Below are 17,770 nucleotides of genomic sequence, written 5' to 3'. Positions count from 1 at the left end.
TTCTGTAATCCCAGAAGAGAGATCCCAACTTCCCTGACTCAGAGAACAGCCTTGGCAAACACCCAGATAATTAATCTGACAGCTTCAATCAGCTGTTCAGTTAATTCCTTCCCATCTTCTATGTTTTTCCATTCCTCCAGTTTTTACAGTCATATTCTGCATTGTTGCTGCTATGAAATCCCAGTTCTGTCAGTCTTATTCCATTTTCCATGACTGGAAATCCCACTGTCTCAGTGAGATCACATTCACCTCCCAGCACTGGCAGAAGTGTTCCTATTATTTGAAATTACTTTTATAAACTATTTTTAACAGATTTTTAACAATGACACAGGGGCTTAAAGTGGAACTATTGCAACACACATTCAAGTACGACCATAAGCATTCTGCATTAGCATGAGATAAAATCCATCACAAACAAGGATAAGTTGCTTTATAATGTTGTCTTCAACCTAAAAAATGAAAAACATTAATAAGCTCAACACTTTCTTGTTGTCTTGCCACAGTTTACCATGTCTTATCAGCCCTTCCTATATGATTACCAATCAGTGCACCTCACCTGATGCATTTCACAGTTTTCAGTGATGCCTTTCTCAGGCATTTGAAAGTTTTATTGCTACATGAATATAAAAGAAAGGTTTGAGGAAAACGTTTAATTAAAAAACCCCCACATATACAATTTAGGGCTCATAAAAATGTCAAACTCGCAGCAGAGAAAGCATAAATCTTTCTAACTTGGCCTAAAAGTTCATATCATACTTGACCTGATGGAACAGTTCATTTTTCACATCTTTTTGATTCCTGGCTTTTTTTATGGAGGTTGCCAATAAAGGTAACAGTAAGTGGAGGTGATTTTGTTAAAAGGGAATCCATTCATTAGGAACTGGATAGATACCAGCAACTAATTTCACAGAGGCCTTTGAAAAACTCTGCAGTGGTAGCATATTTCCATTACTACCTGGGTAGGTCACAGTGAAATCAAAGACTTAGGGAAAAGTTTTGTTCTAGATCCTATTCCTAATCCCCAGAGCTCTTTTGCCAGCTGCCAGATTATACAGCATCTGGATGCTCACTGGGTAGAGTCTCAGGCAAAAAGCCCAAAGTTTACTGCCATTATCCACTTTCTCTGTGACCTTGTGCAAGCAGCTTTCTATGAAGCAGTTTTTCCAAGCTTAAAAACAAGAATAGTATATTGACTTTTAGATAATGCTTTGGAAGTGTAGATGAAGTGTTCTGTCTAATAGTCAAGTAATATTATTAAAAAAGTATTGCAGCAGTGCACTAATGTGGCAGCAAAGACAACCTCATAACTGAAATTCAAGATTATTTTAAATTGTTTAAGATCTTGATTCAACAAAACAGTTGAGTTTATCCTTTTTTATAAAAGTTTATATTGATATTTATAGTGCTATCCTGATCATAGGTATTCCATTATGATTGAGCAATTATGATTGCTCATATCACAGAGTTTCCACTGACCTTATAATATGCCATGATTGCTGTCACAAGAAAAGCTTACAGTAGTCAGCTTGTTTCTTCCACTTTTTGATCATAATTCCCCTTCACAAAACTTCTTTTGGCTGCATTACCTTCCTTCTTCACTTCCAAACTTTTCCCCATACCTCAGACTTCCATTAATGGACCCAAACTTATTACTTGTAATTTCCTTCTCAGATATCTTCACTCTGCTGTAAATATCTATTCCCTGGATTATACTTTTATTTTTCAGGGCTCTGAGGTTTTAATGGTCTTGATCAGCCCCTCTGCTTCCCAGGCCTTCCCCCATCCCACCCACAGCCCAGACCCCCATGGCAGCCCCTGCCAGTGTCCAGCTCCCCACAGCCCTGCCTGGCCATGGGCCCTCCTGACCCGACCCCAGCCCACTCCACTACCTGTCCTCAGGGAAATGCCCAATGCCCGGGGCTGGAGCTCCCCCTGTGCCCCCCAGCTGCCCTGCTCCCCTCTGGGGCAGTGGGATGGGCCCTGGCTGCCATGTCCTGCCCTGACATGTTGCCACAGGGAGGCCCTGGTGCTACTGGCACCCAACCCCCAGGGAGCAGGCAGCTGAATTTAAATCCTCTCTTTCACCTTCTGAGATCACTCGTCACTATCACATCAAACGTAGCCCCCCTCACCCAACGCTTCATCACCTGTTCCCATTTCACTGCTGTTTTTCCCAGTATGCCCTCAACCAATTTTATTCTACAGTTTTCCCACCTCTAACTGCAACAGATCCCACCTCTCTAGCCTACTATCTAGGCCATCTGTGCTTCTGTTCCATTAAACACTGAGCATGATATGCTGTAATCTGCAAATTAGTTCAAAAATGGAAAACTTTAAAACTTCAGACAGAAAAACTTGTGGAGGGGAGGATGGAGGAGCATAAGGACAGGCATACAGGTCAGACCAACGTCTGTCTAGTCCCAAATCTTGCCTCTGAGAGGGACAGTGAAAGATTGTAAAAAGCAGAGAAAGCTTAGAGGAATATTTCCTGGTGTATCTTCTCCTATTCCAACTGAAAATTACAGTTTTTTATTTACCTTTATCCTCTAAGAATGCAATGAAAATGAAGGTGGTGATGATGAGAGTGAATTCAATGCTCTCGTACAACACCAAGATAACATCTCAAGAGTCAAAAATTTCAAAACTTCTTGCCAAGCTCATGCAACATAGAATACACACAACTAACACAAAGAAATAAAGGATCTAAAGGCTGTACCTATTTTCACAGTAAATGATATTGAGGTCCATATTCACACGAGTGACAAACATGTGGCAGTCAATCCTGACTTCATTAATTGTAGGAGGTGGCAAAGCATGAGCAACGACAACAAGTCCCATGATTTGGCTGGGTACTGTCCGTCCGTGTGACAGTGATACTCTCAGACGTAACCGGCCTGTTATATGAATCACCTGGAAAATAAAAACAATAAAATAACCCCAGTGAATTCTGAATGCAACTGCGATGTCAGTTTCTTTTAAATGATAGCATTACTATTCCCTACAGATCACTTAACATGGCCTAAAATTGTACTAAGTAACTGCCAGTATCATTGTTAAGCTTCTTAATATTGGCTGCCAACGTGCCCTATATGTCCTCATGGCAAAAAGAACATAACAGGCAAATGCTTCACATTCGTCACATAAAAACCTAAGAACTTCTGTGGTGTTGATTTTTGCTGTGGTGCTTGTTACACAAAGAAAGAAAACAACAACAACAAAGTAGAAATTCAACAAAAGAGAGAGTGGGATAAAACTAAAATAATGAAGCTGGAAATTAATAAAATAACCACTCTATAACATTTGGAAATTGTATACCACACAAGAAAGACCAACAGTTTTGACACATAATGGGTTTAATTGAATTTTTAGTCACCTACACCATGGAGACACTCTTCACCACCTTGAATTTCTTCTTTGTGGTTGGCAATTTGAGAAGCAACGGCCTACAGGTGATCTATGAGCTCAGGTGCAGGATGGTCTTCCTGCATCCACAGAAAAGCATTTAAAGAGTTGGTAGAGATGTAATGCCTTTGCCTAGTGCACTAGGCATTTTTGGAGAGCTCTGGGTGTGGTAGTTTTCTTCCATATGCACAAGATAATACCAGAACTTGCTCAGATCCAATAGCATCCATAAGAACTGCAGCCCTGTTCTAAGAATGCTGCCTGAAATGGAGTAAACTAAAACTCTGGGAACAGATTAATTCACCACTTCCAGTTCCACTCCTTCAGGAGTTCTGTGGATAAATAAAAAGGCTGTTTTATCCCGTAAAAGAATATAAATACAGCATATTGCAACAAAAATGGAAACTGCAGTTCCTGTACTCATGGATAAAAGAGGCATAAGAATTGGCAGTTGCAGGCTCTCACAGATTTTCATCCTCAGAATGTGTTACAACATCAACATTGAGAGAAGATTTCCAGAAGATGAGGGCCCCTTTCTCTGCAGACTCGCTACCCAGAGGTTGACAGAGATGTTGGTTGATATCAGGGGCACAGGAGGAGGTGACAGAAGTGGGGTGTAGTAATAAATGCACTGATAGTCATCTCACAAAGATAGAAGACAAACTTTACTTCTGATCTGAGATTGATGATAGAAAGTGAGAGAGAAGAAAATTTTTCATTTTTAAAATTGCAAAGCACGAAGTGCATCCAAATTCAAATCTAATTCATGTAAGCAGGCCTGTAGTCTAAGACTTGGAGTTTGTTTCTTTTTTTCTAATGTAATCATTGAAACATCTTTCACCACTGTTTTACATTTCAAGCCTAGCCAGTGTGGTGAATCTGAATGGGGAAAGTGATTAGCTGTGTGTATGGACATTTCAGTTACAGGTTTCTGACCACCCATGCTTAAAGTAACTATTGCCTAAACTCACACTTAATGCACCTTTCAAGGGCAAACTATTCTATGAATATCTGAAAAAGTTCCTAAAGGCAAAGATGCAAAACCACCATTTCAGACCCACTTAATTATTTATTTTTCTTAAGACCTCATTAACTAATGAAGAAATAGCTAAAAGAAATAGGATTAACTTCACAGGAGGGGCAGTAATATTATATTTTGCTCCTTCTAGCTAGGCTTGCATATACATCAGCTTTTTATCATTATCTGTCTCTTTTTATCATGCAGTTTCAGCTTACTGCAAAACTTAAATCTGTAAATGCTTGGAAAAATGCTGATGGATAACTGGTAAAAATGTGAAAATTTATCTTAGCACTGAAAGTGCTATGCAAAAGTATCATTTTCCTGTTGTTTTTTCATAAGGGTCCTTATGCTAATATGTTTGAAGTTGGCACTAACACTTCAGGGAATTTTTAAGCTATATCATATTTATCCCTTCTTTGTGTTTTTCCAAACCTTCATGTCATTTGCAGCTAAATATCAACATGATTTGTTTTTGAACAACTCTCTATTCAGGCAGTACCTCACTTTTTTTCTGATTCTTCATCTGAAATACACTTCAGATTTAGTATTGCCCAAGTGAGAGTTCCAAACCTGCTAGAACCACCATATATTAACATTGTTGAATTTCAAGAGAGTATGCTTCCAGATTGAAATTATTTAGCTTGTTCCTAACTCTACCGTGGATCAAAACATGTCCTGAATTCCCATATGAATTCAAATTTTAGGGGTCAGCACTCAATTGCATTCTGATTCTGTACACTGGGAAATGTACAGCAAACTGCCCATCAGTTCCAGTGCCTGTGTGCCTCTAAAGAAACTGTATTTCCATGCCTGAAATCCCTTTCTATGACAACATTAGTCAAATGCACCAAGTGGGAAAACCTAATTGGTAGTAAAAAACAATTCTAACTGTCATGACCTTGTCTATATTGTGAGTATTGCCACTTTTAACACTGGTTCATTTGAACCGGGATTAGGGGTGATAGGAATTATAGGGTCAATTATCTCCCGTGGCTAAAATTAATCTCTTTATAATTCAATCCCACAGCACTAGTCTATCATATCCTAAAGCAGTATTATGACTTTAATGAAGCTAAATTGCAGCAATAAACTGTTTTATGAAGGACAATACTTGGCTCCAGAAGTAAATATTTAATAAAAATTTGCTAGGAATACTGAAAATAAAAAGTAAATGCAGCTCTTCTGTGCAGTTTTCTTTATAAATGCTTCCTTCTGAAAAGTAAGTCCTAGTCAATCTTTATCTTCTTTCTAATAATGCCATACCAATAGACAGGCACATTTAGGTGTCACAGCAAGAGAAGGCAGTGATACTGTGTTCTGTCCACTACAAAAAGGTGGATGGATACTATACTCCTGATCACAGGATCATCAGAAACTTTGTATGCCAACAGCTGTACAGATTTCCCCATAATTTCTTCATCTACCTTCTAAATTAAATTAATAAGACTTCTTTTTTACTCTACTGGGATCTGGACTGGGTTAACCAGAGATTTTTTGGCTTACAAACTGTTTATTAGAAGGTGCTATGATTCTATGATTCATTCTATAAAAGCACAGAAAAATCTCATGGTTGAAACACACCATGTGACCCGATCGAGGATTTTGCTTAGGCCATTCTGATCTATATTATTGCTTGTAGTGTAACCTTGGATAGACAGGTAGGTGAAGAAAAAAACATTTTGCAAAAATAAAACTTTTAACACTGGGAAATGAAAATAACAGATATACTGCTGTAAAGATGTAATGTTGAAGCAAAACAAATTCTGTAAAAATCTTCTGTACCACTTAATTGCTTTGTTTAAAAAAAAAAAATTAAATCAACTTTGCCTGACACTGATATTGGAAAAAAATTATTTGGCTTTTATTTTTAGCTGATTAGAAAACGGATTTGCAAAATATTGTAAGTACATGTAAACACAGTTTAAGAGTGTGGGAGTGTTAACAAGCCACACTGGTTGGACAAATATATATTTCTTTTCCCTGCCATATGCTCTCTTTAGTCATCTGTTAGTGATATGCACTTAGACGTGCTCTACTAATGTCTACTCATTATAAACAAGCACATCATAAAGACCTTGATAAAACCTTTCCTCTGTCAATACTTAAGGAAAGTAAAGCCCAGCGATCGAAAAACACATCTGGAACCTGCTCTTCATCCTTTAAAGCTAAATCTCACCTCTGAAGATGGAAATACTTTCTTTGTCAAAAGACATCTTTAAATATTACATCCATTTTTTTCACATACATGTGATGTCAGAGTAAGGACATGCATTACCAGAGGCTATAAAAACCTGCAAGCATGAAAAATCTGTGAATTTCACCTTTCAGATGTCTCTGTGTGCTTCAAAACTTAAACTTCAATTTGAAATAAATTTCTAAACTGCTTCTTTTGTTCTCTGTGTAAATGACTATGCCAATTTATTGTGTGTGTGAAACCACAGCACTGGCAGAAGTTGTCCCTCCAGCTTACTTAATGAGACATTATATTTGAAGTCTTAAAATTATTGCTTAGAATCAATTTTTTAGAAAACAGTCACATACAAAGACATCCTAATGTAGTTTGTGCACCTAGGTACTTGTTTAGCTATTTTATAAACAACTCACACACACATTTATCCCCCTTTACAGAAACAACTGTGTTTCTGAAGGATATGTGTATATATATATTTGCTTTGGTCTCTCAAAAATGTTATTTCATACTTCCAAAATCAACACAATTTTATACGTCCAAAATCTTTAAAACACAACCAATTTAAACCAATAAAGTTGTCCAAAGAGATATCTTACAAACTATACCCATTTTCTCCCATTATTCTTTCAAAGAATTGTGTGGTCCTTCACTCACTGATACACATACATGCTTCTCAAAACCTGTCTGTGACACCAGTGAGACAAATGTTTGAGCACTCTGCAAGATAAAGAGCTCCTATATGGTTTCAGGTGATTCCTAAAGTAAGAGTGAACATTTGGAAGCAGGCTTTCCTCTGGACTATTAAAAGAAAACAGAGTCCAGTGTCACATCAGGAATTTACACAATGACATCTCAGAGCAGTTCCTTTTCTGACATAAAAATATAACCATGTCTATCAACCTAAAATTCAGCATAGATTTCTTTATCTACCACACTTCTCTTCTTTCCTGCCTGTGTCCCACTGCAGTTACTACAACATTTCTACTTGCTTATGTTTTCTCAGGGTCAGAAGTTTGTTTCTGTGGTTCCACAGCCCTATTCTCACTGAGATCAAAGCCTGCTCTCCCAGTCTTGATGAAAGCTTTGGGAAAAGACATCATTGGCTCATACTTATCATTCAGCAGTAGCTGGGATCTGAGAGGTCCAGTAAGGCCTTGTGTTTGTAGTTCCTGTAATACTTTCATATCCCTTTCTCAGACTTACTGCATTTCTATAAACACTACAGTATTACTAACAGGAGATTATCATGAAGCATGATATTTTGGTGTTGAAAAAGAATGAGCCACAACAACTGCAATATGTTGGATCATCCCACATGTGCAGCAAGACTGAAATGCCTCAAATGCATCCACCTTGCTGTGCATAGGCTTATCAATTCTCCATCATGTACCCTTTGTTTAACACACAGAGGACACATTGGGCTTGCCATGTGCACTTTACATGATGGGTTTCATCCATCATGTAAAGTAAAGTTTGTAGTGGTATGTTCCCATTGAATCAATGTTAGAGTTGCTATCTCTTTTAATGTATAAAATAACCATTTTATTATTTTCCCTTGTTAACATCAGCTATCTCCAATTTCATAAGCATCATCTATCTTTTCTCTTGGACAGCATAAGCAAATAACATGTCTACTTACGGTAATTGTTCTCAACACTTATTTGATTCAAAAATTTTTACTTCAGTTGAAAAGCCTTGAAAAAGTGCTTGTATGCTGAAAACCCAGTATGTCTGGGGTCTTTTTTTCTGACTACAGTTGTCCAGCTAATAAAAAGACATTGCTTCTACATACCAACCTTGTCCTATCGTATCAAGTCCACACCAGAACAAAGAAAAGTAGTATTTAGTGCATCTGTCACTGATACATTCAGAACCATGGTGGATGAAAATAAGACAAGGCAATAATCTCTGATTCCTGAGAAACAGCTTTGCAGTCAGCCTTGATTGAGTTAGGCACTGAATGCCACGTGAAACCACTGTTGAGAGTTGTGGTCTTGAGCACCCATTCAAAGAATATGAGTCTGATTTCAAGGAGGGGGAACATTATTCCTAACACATACATAGTTTCAAGGTCAATAGCCTCTTTTCCATTCACAAGTACATTTCAAATCCCTTCAAATACACCTGCAAAAGACAGTCTGAAAATGGAAATGGTATTTACATTTAAACAGCATATTTGGTCTCAGGACATATTTTATTGTTAAAAAGTCAATACTAGTTTTTGGAGACACTTTAGGCTTTTCCCATCTTTCCTCTGTTATCACTCTCTCGAATTAATAAGATTCAAAAGCTATTCTACTGCTTAAAATGGTCACAGGCAGAATTTAGGCTAATTCTAAGGGTTTTAAAAAAAAGTATCCTTATGAGACCTCAAACTTATTGGTGCTTAAAGACAAGCATCATGTGAGAAACAACCCAGTGTGGTAGGCTCAGTTCATAGCACTTGTTCAATCCCTAAAGTGACCTGAGTAGAATATTATTGATTGCATATGAGGAATGTTGAGATCAGCAGCAAGCACAATAACCACAGTCACTTTCATTCAAGTGCACCACAGGGAACAGATCTCTTCTGTGCTAAAGTTACTGTTTTGAGCACACATGCAACAAACTGCTTGTTCCTCAAGCTCAGAATGCAGAAGGTCTTATCTCCCACTTACCTCTGACTAGATAATAAACTAAAGAGAAGGGAATGGGGACAGCTTTCTAACTCTCAAAAAAAGCCTGAAGGTAAAACAAGAACGTGAGATTGACCAAGTTACATTGGTTGGGTTAAAGCTATCTTAAGAATACTGTGTGAGAGTAATGGAAGACTGTTGTATGATAAACAATTCCTAAAGCTGCCATTAAAAAAAAAAAAAAAACCAACCAAGCATTTTCAAGGGTGCACAAATGTTTTTCAAGAGTTATCAAATCTTAACAGCCTGAGAAATAAGCAGCAGACCAGAGGTTGCTCAAGCATTTATGGATTCTTTAGATGAACATTATTAGACCCTAAATTTATGGCTTTTTCGTTCTGTTACATGACACATTTACATTTTTTTAATTTGGGATAATAGATAAGCAGTTACTCTTCAGTATAGCATAGCACAGCGTCCTGAACTGTATACGGGCACATACCCATCTTTATTGCCATGATGGCTCTCATGTCAGAATTCTGAGGTCTGGTCTTGCACTGGTATACACTGCAGTAGTAAAAGCTGCATGATCAAGTCTGTCCTTTCAAAAGCATATCTGTATTGTAAAATATGTTAATGATACGATATCCTTTCCTGTGTTGTGATTTTTCATTAATTGCAATGGATTAGCAAGCTGCTTTTCTCTGAACAAAAGATGTTGTAGAGCTGACACTCCTGAAATCAGCTTTGTAATATAAACCCAAGAAATATTGTGTTGAGTCATTGCACATTATTTTTCAGTTATTTTGCTTTATGTAACTGCAAAGGTTTCCATTTTAATAATCAGGCCCTGCAATAAGAATTTCAAAATTTCCACTATTAAACAGCATCCTTTAAATATATGCAGTATTAGTAATTTAAATTATTAGGTTTTATTTTAATACCTTTGAACCTTTAATAGATGTCTTATTAACTCTATCAACACTATATTGTCTTTTCATAATGCAAAACTTAAAGGCATTTGAAGATCAACATTAAAAAAAAAATGGAAAAAACAGAAACTAAATGAAATCAACACACAGCAACCTGAAAAAGTAGCCATAAAAATTGGGTTTATAACAGAATACTTTTTGAAGTAATTGGCACAAAGACTGTTCTAGCACAGATTGCTGCAAGAGTGCTCTTGGCAAGAACATCATAAGCACTAGCAAAACTTTAATATGCTCAAACAGCCAAATACAAACTGACACCAGGAACCCACGTGTGGCAACAAACAGGAAAAAAATAGAGTATCTCAATTTAATACAAACCTACATACAAAGGGATCAATTTTTACAATTCGTGGTTTAGCATACAATACAGCTGTCCTCAGAGTGAATATAGAGTAGCTATACATAAGAAATTAGAATTATCAATTCAGGGGAATTTCTCAAGAGTCCTTTTGATATGTAATACAGCAAATATAATGACTTAGAAACCAGGCATCAATGTATTAAATGAGATCAGGTTGAGATCTATTTAGAAAAGACAGGTTTAAGCTGGAAAAAGAATCTCTTTGATATGACCTCCAGAGCAGACCATTTGCAGAAGGATTCAAGATGAGCAGATTTACCCTTGCATATCTGTTTGCTTCACAGCTGCTTTAAAATATGAACTCCAAAATTTTTAATATTGAGTTATTGCAGAATTAAGTCTATATAGTAAAAAAGGTTAAGGACCTCATATTTTCTTGCACTTGCAAATGTTATAATGGATTTTGTTGAATTCAGAGGAATAAATGAAACATAGTTAATTTAAAATCTAGCTAACATAATTATTTATAAATGGTCTCTTATAGATCTGGCTACTGCTGGTCAAGCTAAGAGTCTGGCGTGTCTCAGAATTTTCAGTAGTCTGCATCCCTAATTTGTGGTCAATACACATTTAACCCTGAAACTCAAAAGATCAGTTCACTTTAACAGATTTGCCACTTCAAATCCCTCGGTGTTCAAATATGTTGCATTTTTTTTTCCTCATGAAATGTTTGAAGTCCCGTTTAAAAATAATGCCTTCAGGATATTTTTTCCTTAACACTATTTAAAGAAAGTTGAAAGCATTTAGCTATTGAAGTATGCAGGGTTCCAATAAAGGTATAGTCATCCCTGCCCATGAGCAAACTCTCTTGAAATTCACTATTCCAGAATTCTGGTGCTTTTGCCAGCAGTGAAATTTAAACCTAAAAAAGGACTTTTGTTGCATCAGTTCCAATGCATTTTATCAGAGTATTGGGGGATGGTGGAAAATGGCTACATTATTCTGCAACAGAAAGAGCGAAAAGGTTGTTTACAAAAGTTAGTTTCAACTCTGTATGTCAGGGCAACCAAATCCTGTTGCACTAAAGACAAGTAATAATAAATACACTTCAGATCTAGTTTCTTTATTTCTTTCATTGCAGGGAGAAATAAAGAGGTTCTTTTAGGGTTTTTTTTTTCCTACTGTTTTGTTTGATGTAGTTCTTAGCAGTCCAACAATTACCTTAGGTGATTCTCTGCAAGGACTTGATAAGTGAGAAAGGACTAGATAAAACAAAATATCTGATATTAACGTATTTTTCCCACACAGAGAGAAAAAGATATAGAAAATGCTGTTGCCTGTAAAGACAGAAATAGATTCCCCAAGTCAACCTTGATTAAGACAGAAATGTTTATGTTCTACTCAAGCTCTCCACCCGAAGTTGCAGCCCCAGAACTTGTTCAGAAGTTAGTCAAGAAAAATTACATTCACTGTTCCCAATTTTGTGGCTAAATAGGAAGAAAGATCTGAGTTTTTCATATAGTAAAGCAGGGACACAAAATGGAGAAGGCTGAGAATTATTATTCAAATGTCATTAATATTAAGGTTTCTCTGCTTGTGCTAATGGTGTCTGGGGTATGTTCCTACAGTGAAATGCAATTGTTTAGTTTATTTTAATGCTTGCATGCTATCCCCTAGCATGGCCCAATTTTTGCTGGCTGTATACAAGCACACAAGGTCTACCCAAAGATCTTGGACAACAGAATGTGTGAGCTTTCCTGCAGAACGCCACAACTGTGACAAATGCAAAACTGGAGATAGGCAAAAAAGATTAATTTCCATAATTATTAATATGCTTTCATTTTCCTCATGTCAGTGACACTGATATGAGTATAAATGATGAAGTTTCAATATAAAGGGGAAAACAGACAGCAAGGTATATGAGCTGATTTTATGAAAAATACGACTGCAAATTTCAGAAAAGCTTCTACAGGTGAATAGTAATGCCTCCACATCCAGATGACAAAAAGGAATGATCATAAGAGAGGAGGCAAAATTCTTCTGGTATGTCTGCCAAGATCTAACGTCAGTAGTAATGACTGTTCTTAGAGTTAATTTGAACAGTTTTAAATACACCTCTCAGGGTCCTGATAAAGAAAATAGCTGGCATTGAAACAGCAAACCCCAAGCCCTAAAGTGGCTTTACAGAGACTTGGGGTGCAGGAGAAGGCTGGGGCACAAAACGACAGCCTTTCCAGAGGAGCAGCCATGTATACTGTCATTACTAGGAAAAGTCCACCCATACAAGGGATGAGATTTCTCTTTGAAGAAAAAACTTTTATCCACTTGGAGATGGATGGTCTTTGCAAAGCTGTGACCTTCTCTGCGACAGCTACAAATGGACTACTATTTATGATTTGTTTCTATAATCCACTTAATGCAGCAAGCTAGATTATAGATAGCAATTTATTTGTAAAAATCATAATAAACCACCATTGTTTTAAATGCTAAATGTGGATAAATGGGGAAGAAAAACTGATGAGACAAGATTCGTGTTCTTGAATCTACACCAAAGAATTATGGCAGCCTCTTGCTTTATCTGCATTGGAATCAATTTAGTAATTTTTAATTCACTGATTTTCTGTTGTTTGCTTTACATTTATTAATTGATTGTCATTCTCATGCAATTAATTCAAAAGTTGGCAAGTTTAACATGCAGAGATTAATTTTCTTTTACTAACCCACCACTTAGAATACTTTTTTTTGAAAAACAGGTTACCAAGAAATTACCTCCACATCAATCATATTTATAAGTGAAATACAGTAGGGGTGTTGCATGCCATCTGTCAATCCACACTGAACCTTTCCTTATAATTGACTAAGTTTTTCTGGTCATTTCTATAAAATGACCAGAAAAAATTAGGAGAGCTCTGTCTTTCACACACTGCAGTCCTAACCAAAAGTCAGTTTGAACACCTAGGGCTTCCCTCTGCAAGGCTGGGAATCTCTCATATAAGAGTATGAATCTTAGGTCACACGGAAATAAATGGCATGCCTACCCCATCATCCAATGGTCACAGGATCTGCACCTTTACAACAACCTACAGGTTGCTCAGCTGTCAAGTGTTTCTCATCTGGAATGAGAGCCATTCATTTGCCCTTCATGTCACACTCATTTACAATGGCTGAAATGTTTATTCAGGAGGGGAGTCGAGATAATGAGCAAGGGGCTATTCACGAGACTTCAGACTCACTCTGTTCCTCATTGCAACACCAAACAGCAGAGAGAAAGGAAAAATAGCATTCCCTACTCTCATTATTTTATTATGGCTTTTACCATATTTGGTGCTTAACTGAAAGCTCCAGTTTCTGTGTCTTTTTTTGCTCTGTGTGTCACTTTGGTTGCTGCTGTAAAGTGGACAAATTGACAAAATAGACGTTTTTATAGAGAGGCAAAGGATATGTCTTAAACAACAAATATCTTTGTGGCCTATATAAGGCTAGAACGGACTCAAGCATTTTGATCTCAAAATGAGGATTTAATATCTCTCACAGACAACACAAAGGTTCAGAAAAAATATGCAGTTAGGTACAAGAAGACACACAGAATAAATTCAGCACTCAATGCAGACTGTAAGATACATGAGCGTGCAAGCTGTGATGCATGGAAGTGCTGCAGGGCTTGTAGGAACCCGACCCAGACATTTATTTATTTTTGCACAGAAAATAAAACATGACCTTTCTTCTCTCTCCTGTAATGTGGGTAAGAAAGTTCTGTAGAGGAAAACTAGTCTTTTCTGCATTTGAACTAAAATCTGAAGTTCTCTCTTCATGTAACAACTGAGGGTAGAACATATATGCAAATTTATATATGCTTTAATTTCTTGCATTGATTTAGTGGGACTAGATCTATGGTCTATTTGTAAAATAAGACTTTGAATGATCTAAAAGATTGTGAGAAATGTATTTAATATTTAACAAAACAAGATCAGTGGGTTTCCTATAGAAAACTAACGTGAAAATCTTAGAACAGAATCTTTTAGATGGATTTTAAAACTTTACTATGGAAATTTTTACCAAGCACATGAATTCTCTGTTAAAATCTATGGAATCATTAATATCTTGTTAACCTGGTAGAACTTTTCAGTAAAGAAAGGGAAATAGGTTAGAAACATGCAAATTTTGAAGATTTTTGTATACTTTGATCTGGTGAGTCATTAGTAGCTCACTGCACATCCATCTACAACCCTGTGAAATTCAGTGGTGCCTGGTATTGCTTAGACCATGTAAAACAGCTCAGGATTTGGCTTATTATCCTGTTTAACTCACTTCTATTATAATTTCTCCACTTCCATCTACTTATGCTGAGCACCTTCCTTAAATCTCAGGTGGAATCCCCAGGACACTTCATACAAACATGTACTTTGGATAATTGACTGTCTGGTTTAACTGCTAAATTTAAAGAAAGACAGGGCTATGGCCCTGTGTATTTTTTTGGATACATTTTCTGGCTTTGTGGGGTATTCACTGCATGATTTGATAAAAACCGAGGCTAAATGAAGTCTACAATTGGTATTCCTACAGCCACAAGTTTATTGGCTTGGGGTTTTTTTCCTTGGCTCTGTCTGTAAGGTTCATTACTTACAGTTACTGCAGAATCAATTTGAAATGGCCAAAATCAGTGATGGAATTTATAGCACAATAAACGTACTGCCGTACAAGTGCTGCTACACATGAAAGGGCTTCAGAATATTTTCAGCAATCCTTCTACACAGCAGAGTGTTCTGTTTTTATCAATTTAACAGAATCACCACAGGTATATTCTAAGAGGTGTAATCCTGACAGCTGCACAGCAGATTTTCTCTGAGGCAGATATTTTTGCAGGAAAACAATATTATTGATAAAATCTTAGCATATCAGAACACAAAAAGGAAACTGCACACATCTTTTTCTTTCTCCCATCAGGCAGTTCCATTTCACTCACAGAAAAAACTGCCCTGAACCAGAAAGAGTTTATGAAGGAAGCATTTTCACTCTCCTTCAGACATATATTAATTAATTATCAGCATTATGGCATGTGGAAAATGTGGAGGGCATTTGAAGCTAAAACATAAAGTATAGCATCAGCAGTTGCTTGTTTATAAAGTCTATAAAGATTTACATTTCTACTTAGTACATTTTTCTTTCCAAGTGTCTCTATTATAGACATCTCATATTTTACATCATTTTGAAGCGCAGAAAGTTTTAACTTTAGAATGATGCATTGTGAAAAAAAGACAGGAAAGACAGATGGCAGGCTGTCCTCCCCAAAACTCAATTTCATAATATGCATGTGATTGCTAATAGGCAGGCACTAAAAAACAATTTTCCTTGACGGAGAAGAGCTGATAAATTGTCAACATAAACTTTGTCTGTGGTTGCTCCAGTGATCTAAAGCTCTTCTGTGAGCTTTGTACCATCAAAGTCTGCATCTTCCAACCCTATAAAAATTTATGAATGCATATGACTAAAGTGACTGAAAACAACCCATAATGCATGTTTGTGTGTTGAGAATCAGCTCCTTTCTTCTTCAGGAAAGGTGGTGTCCAGTGCCCCATTCCTAACCCTGGACACTGTGGGAGATGTAGGCTGGACCCAGAGACACCCTGTGAGCTAAGTGAAACAGGGCTCTGCATTTAGGCATCTCCTAAGCACAGTGCTGTGTCTAGCGGTGGGCTGACTTAACCAATGTAGTCTTTGCAACAACGCAACAATGCAAAAGATCACAAGAACTGAAAGCAGCTGATTTTTTAGGAAAAAATTATATATTTCTGAGCACTTGAGCAAGGAGAAATTAATGAAAAATCTAATGAGATAACAATTTCCAAGAAGAGCAATAGTTATCTAATACCTCAGACCTTCCAAAATATGTCAAAAGTGAGTTCACACAAAATAAAATTGAGCTTTCTGCTCATGCACAACAAATTCTTGGGGAAAATGTCCAAACTATTTTTGCACAGAATGAGACTTGTTTACATTGGAAGTGCAGAGTTCATTTCAGATTTAAATATATCACTGTAACTGGTAGCTACTAATTTTGATTTTTAAAAGGCTTATAACCATTAAATATTTTCATGCCTCTAAGAATTCTGATCTTATTTCTGAGAATAACTGAGAAGCAGCAACTCAACAGCAAAAGAGCTGTGACTGTCATGTTATCAACATATTTGCCTGGAACAAAATAATGTGATGATCCCACCACATATTTAATTGCAAAAATTCCTCAAGTTTGATTGTGAAAAGAGCGAAACATTTTGATCAGGTTTTTCTTGCTACACAGAGGAGACTTGCACTACTTGCAAGTATGTGACCAGCTCTGTAAAATGAAGCCATGGGAAGAATACGTATTTCTTGAACTTTCTTTTGATGGGAGTAACACTGTCAGTTTTGAAGGCACCAGCATGACATCCTATTCCTTTAATTTTGTGCAGTCTATATTGCTCGCTAAACATCCCCTAAAACAAGCAAAGAAACAAACAAATCAGTCGAAAAAGACTAGATCTCAAGCTTTGGAAATATTGTCAAATAGTAGTAAGATACATTCTCTTCCATGTAAGTTTGGATGGAGTCACTGATGTGCTATATTTGGTTTAGGATGGAAAAACATACAAAGATTGGAATTATAACTGAATACGTCTGTTAAAGAAAGGGGAATGGGAGGGTCTAATGTGCTATCAGAAATAAAAGTGAAAAACACTGTTTACCACAGATGAAACAGACCTTGTCTGTGTCCTTTTAATAGCAAGCAATTCGCACAGCAATGAGCACAAGAAGTTCAGAGATAATAAAATACTTATCCATAAAAGGTGAAATAAAACTTGTAACCCTCCTCAGGGTAAACTCTTCAGAGCTCAGACCTCTTTAGACAATTTATAGGAATTTTCAGTAAAGACTCCAGTATGAAGTTTGTAAGAAAATTACCACTTCTTGTAATACACTTAGTGTTTTCATTTGTTTGGGGTATTTTTTAATGAATTTTAAGTAACGGAGAAAATCAAGGTAATTGTGCTCTCCAGGCTTATTTTCAGATACTGATAATTTTCCCTTAAGCAGGCACAAAATTCTTGATTCTATGGAGGAACAGACAAAAATATAGCAGTAACAATTAAAATTTCTCATTTCATATTGATGCATTAAGGTATATAAGCTTCAGGGTCAGTATAAGCCTTGCTCAGCTTTCTTTAAAAGCATTGGGAGTAATAAAGACTTCCATTTTATCTTCAGTGAAAT

General features: G+C 36.7%; 1 protein-coding gene across 6 annotated transcripts in view; it reads right to left on the bottom strand.

Moving 5' to 3' along the window:
• Positions 1–17,770, bottom strand: part of NPAS3 (neuronal PAS domain protein 3) — a gene marked incomplete at its 5' end in the record, with an annotated part of 598,664 nt that overhangs the window by 23,213 nt on the left and 557,681 nt on the right. For all 6 annotated transcript variants that reach the window (XM_082282977.1, XM_082282979.1, XM_082282980.1 and 3 more), the window contains one exon: positions 2,717–2,910. In XM_082282977.1, the coding sequence (XP_082139103.1) occupies positions 2,717–2,910 (194 nt within the window). The remainder of the gene's footprint in view (positions 1–2,716; positions 2,911–17,770) is intronic.

Source organism: Coloeus monedula (assembly GCF_965178545.1).
Source record: "Coloeus monedula genome assembly, chromosome: 6".
NCBI lineage: Eukaryota > Metazoa > Chordata > Aves > Passeriformes > Corvidae > Coloeus > Coloeus monedula.
Note: the sequence above shows the minus strand (reverse complement) of the source record. Positions and strands in the feature narration are given on the sequence as shown.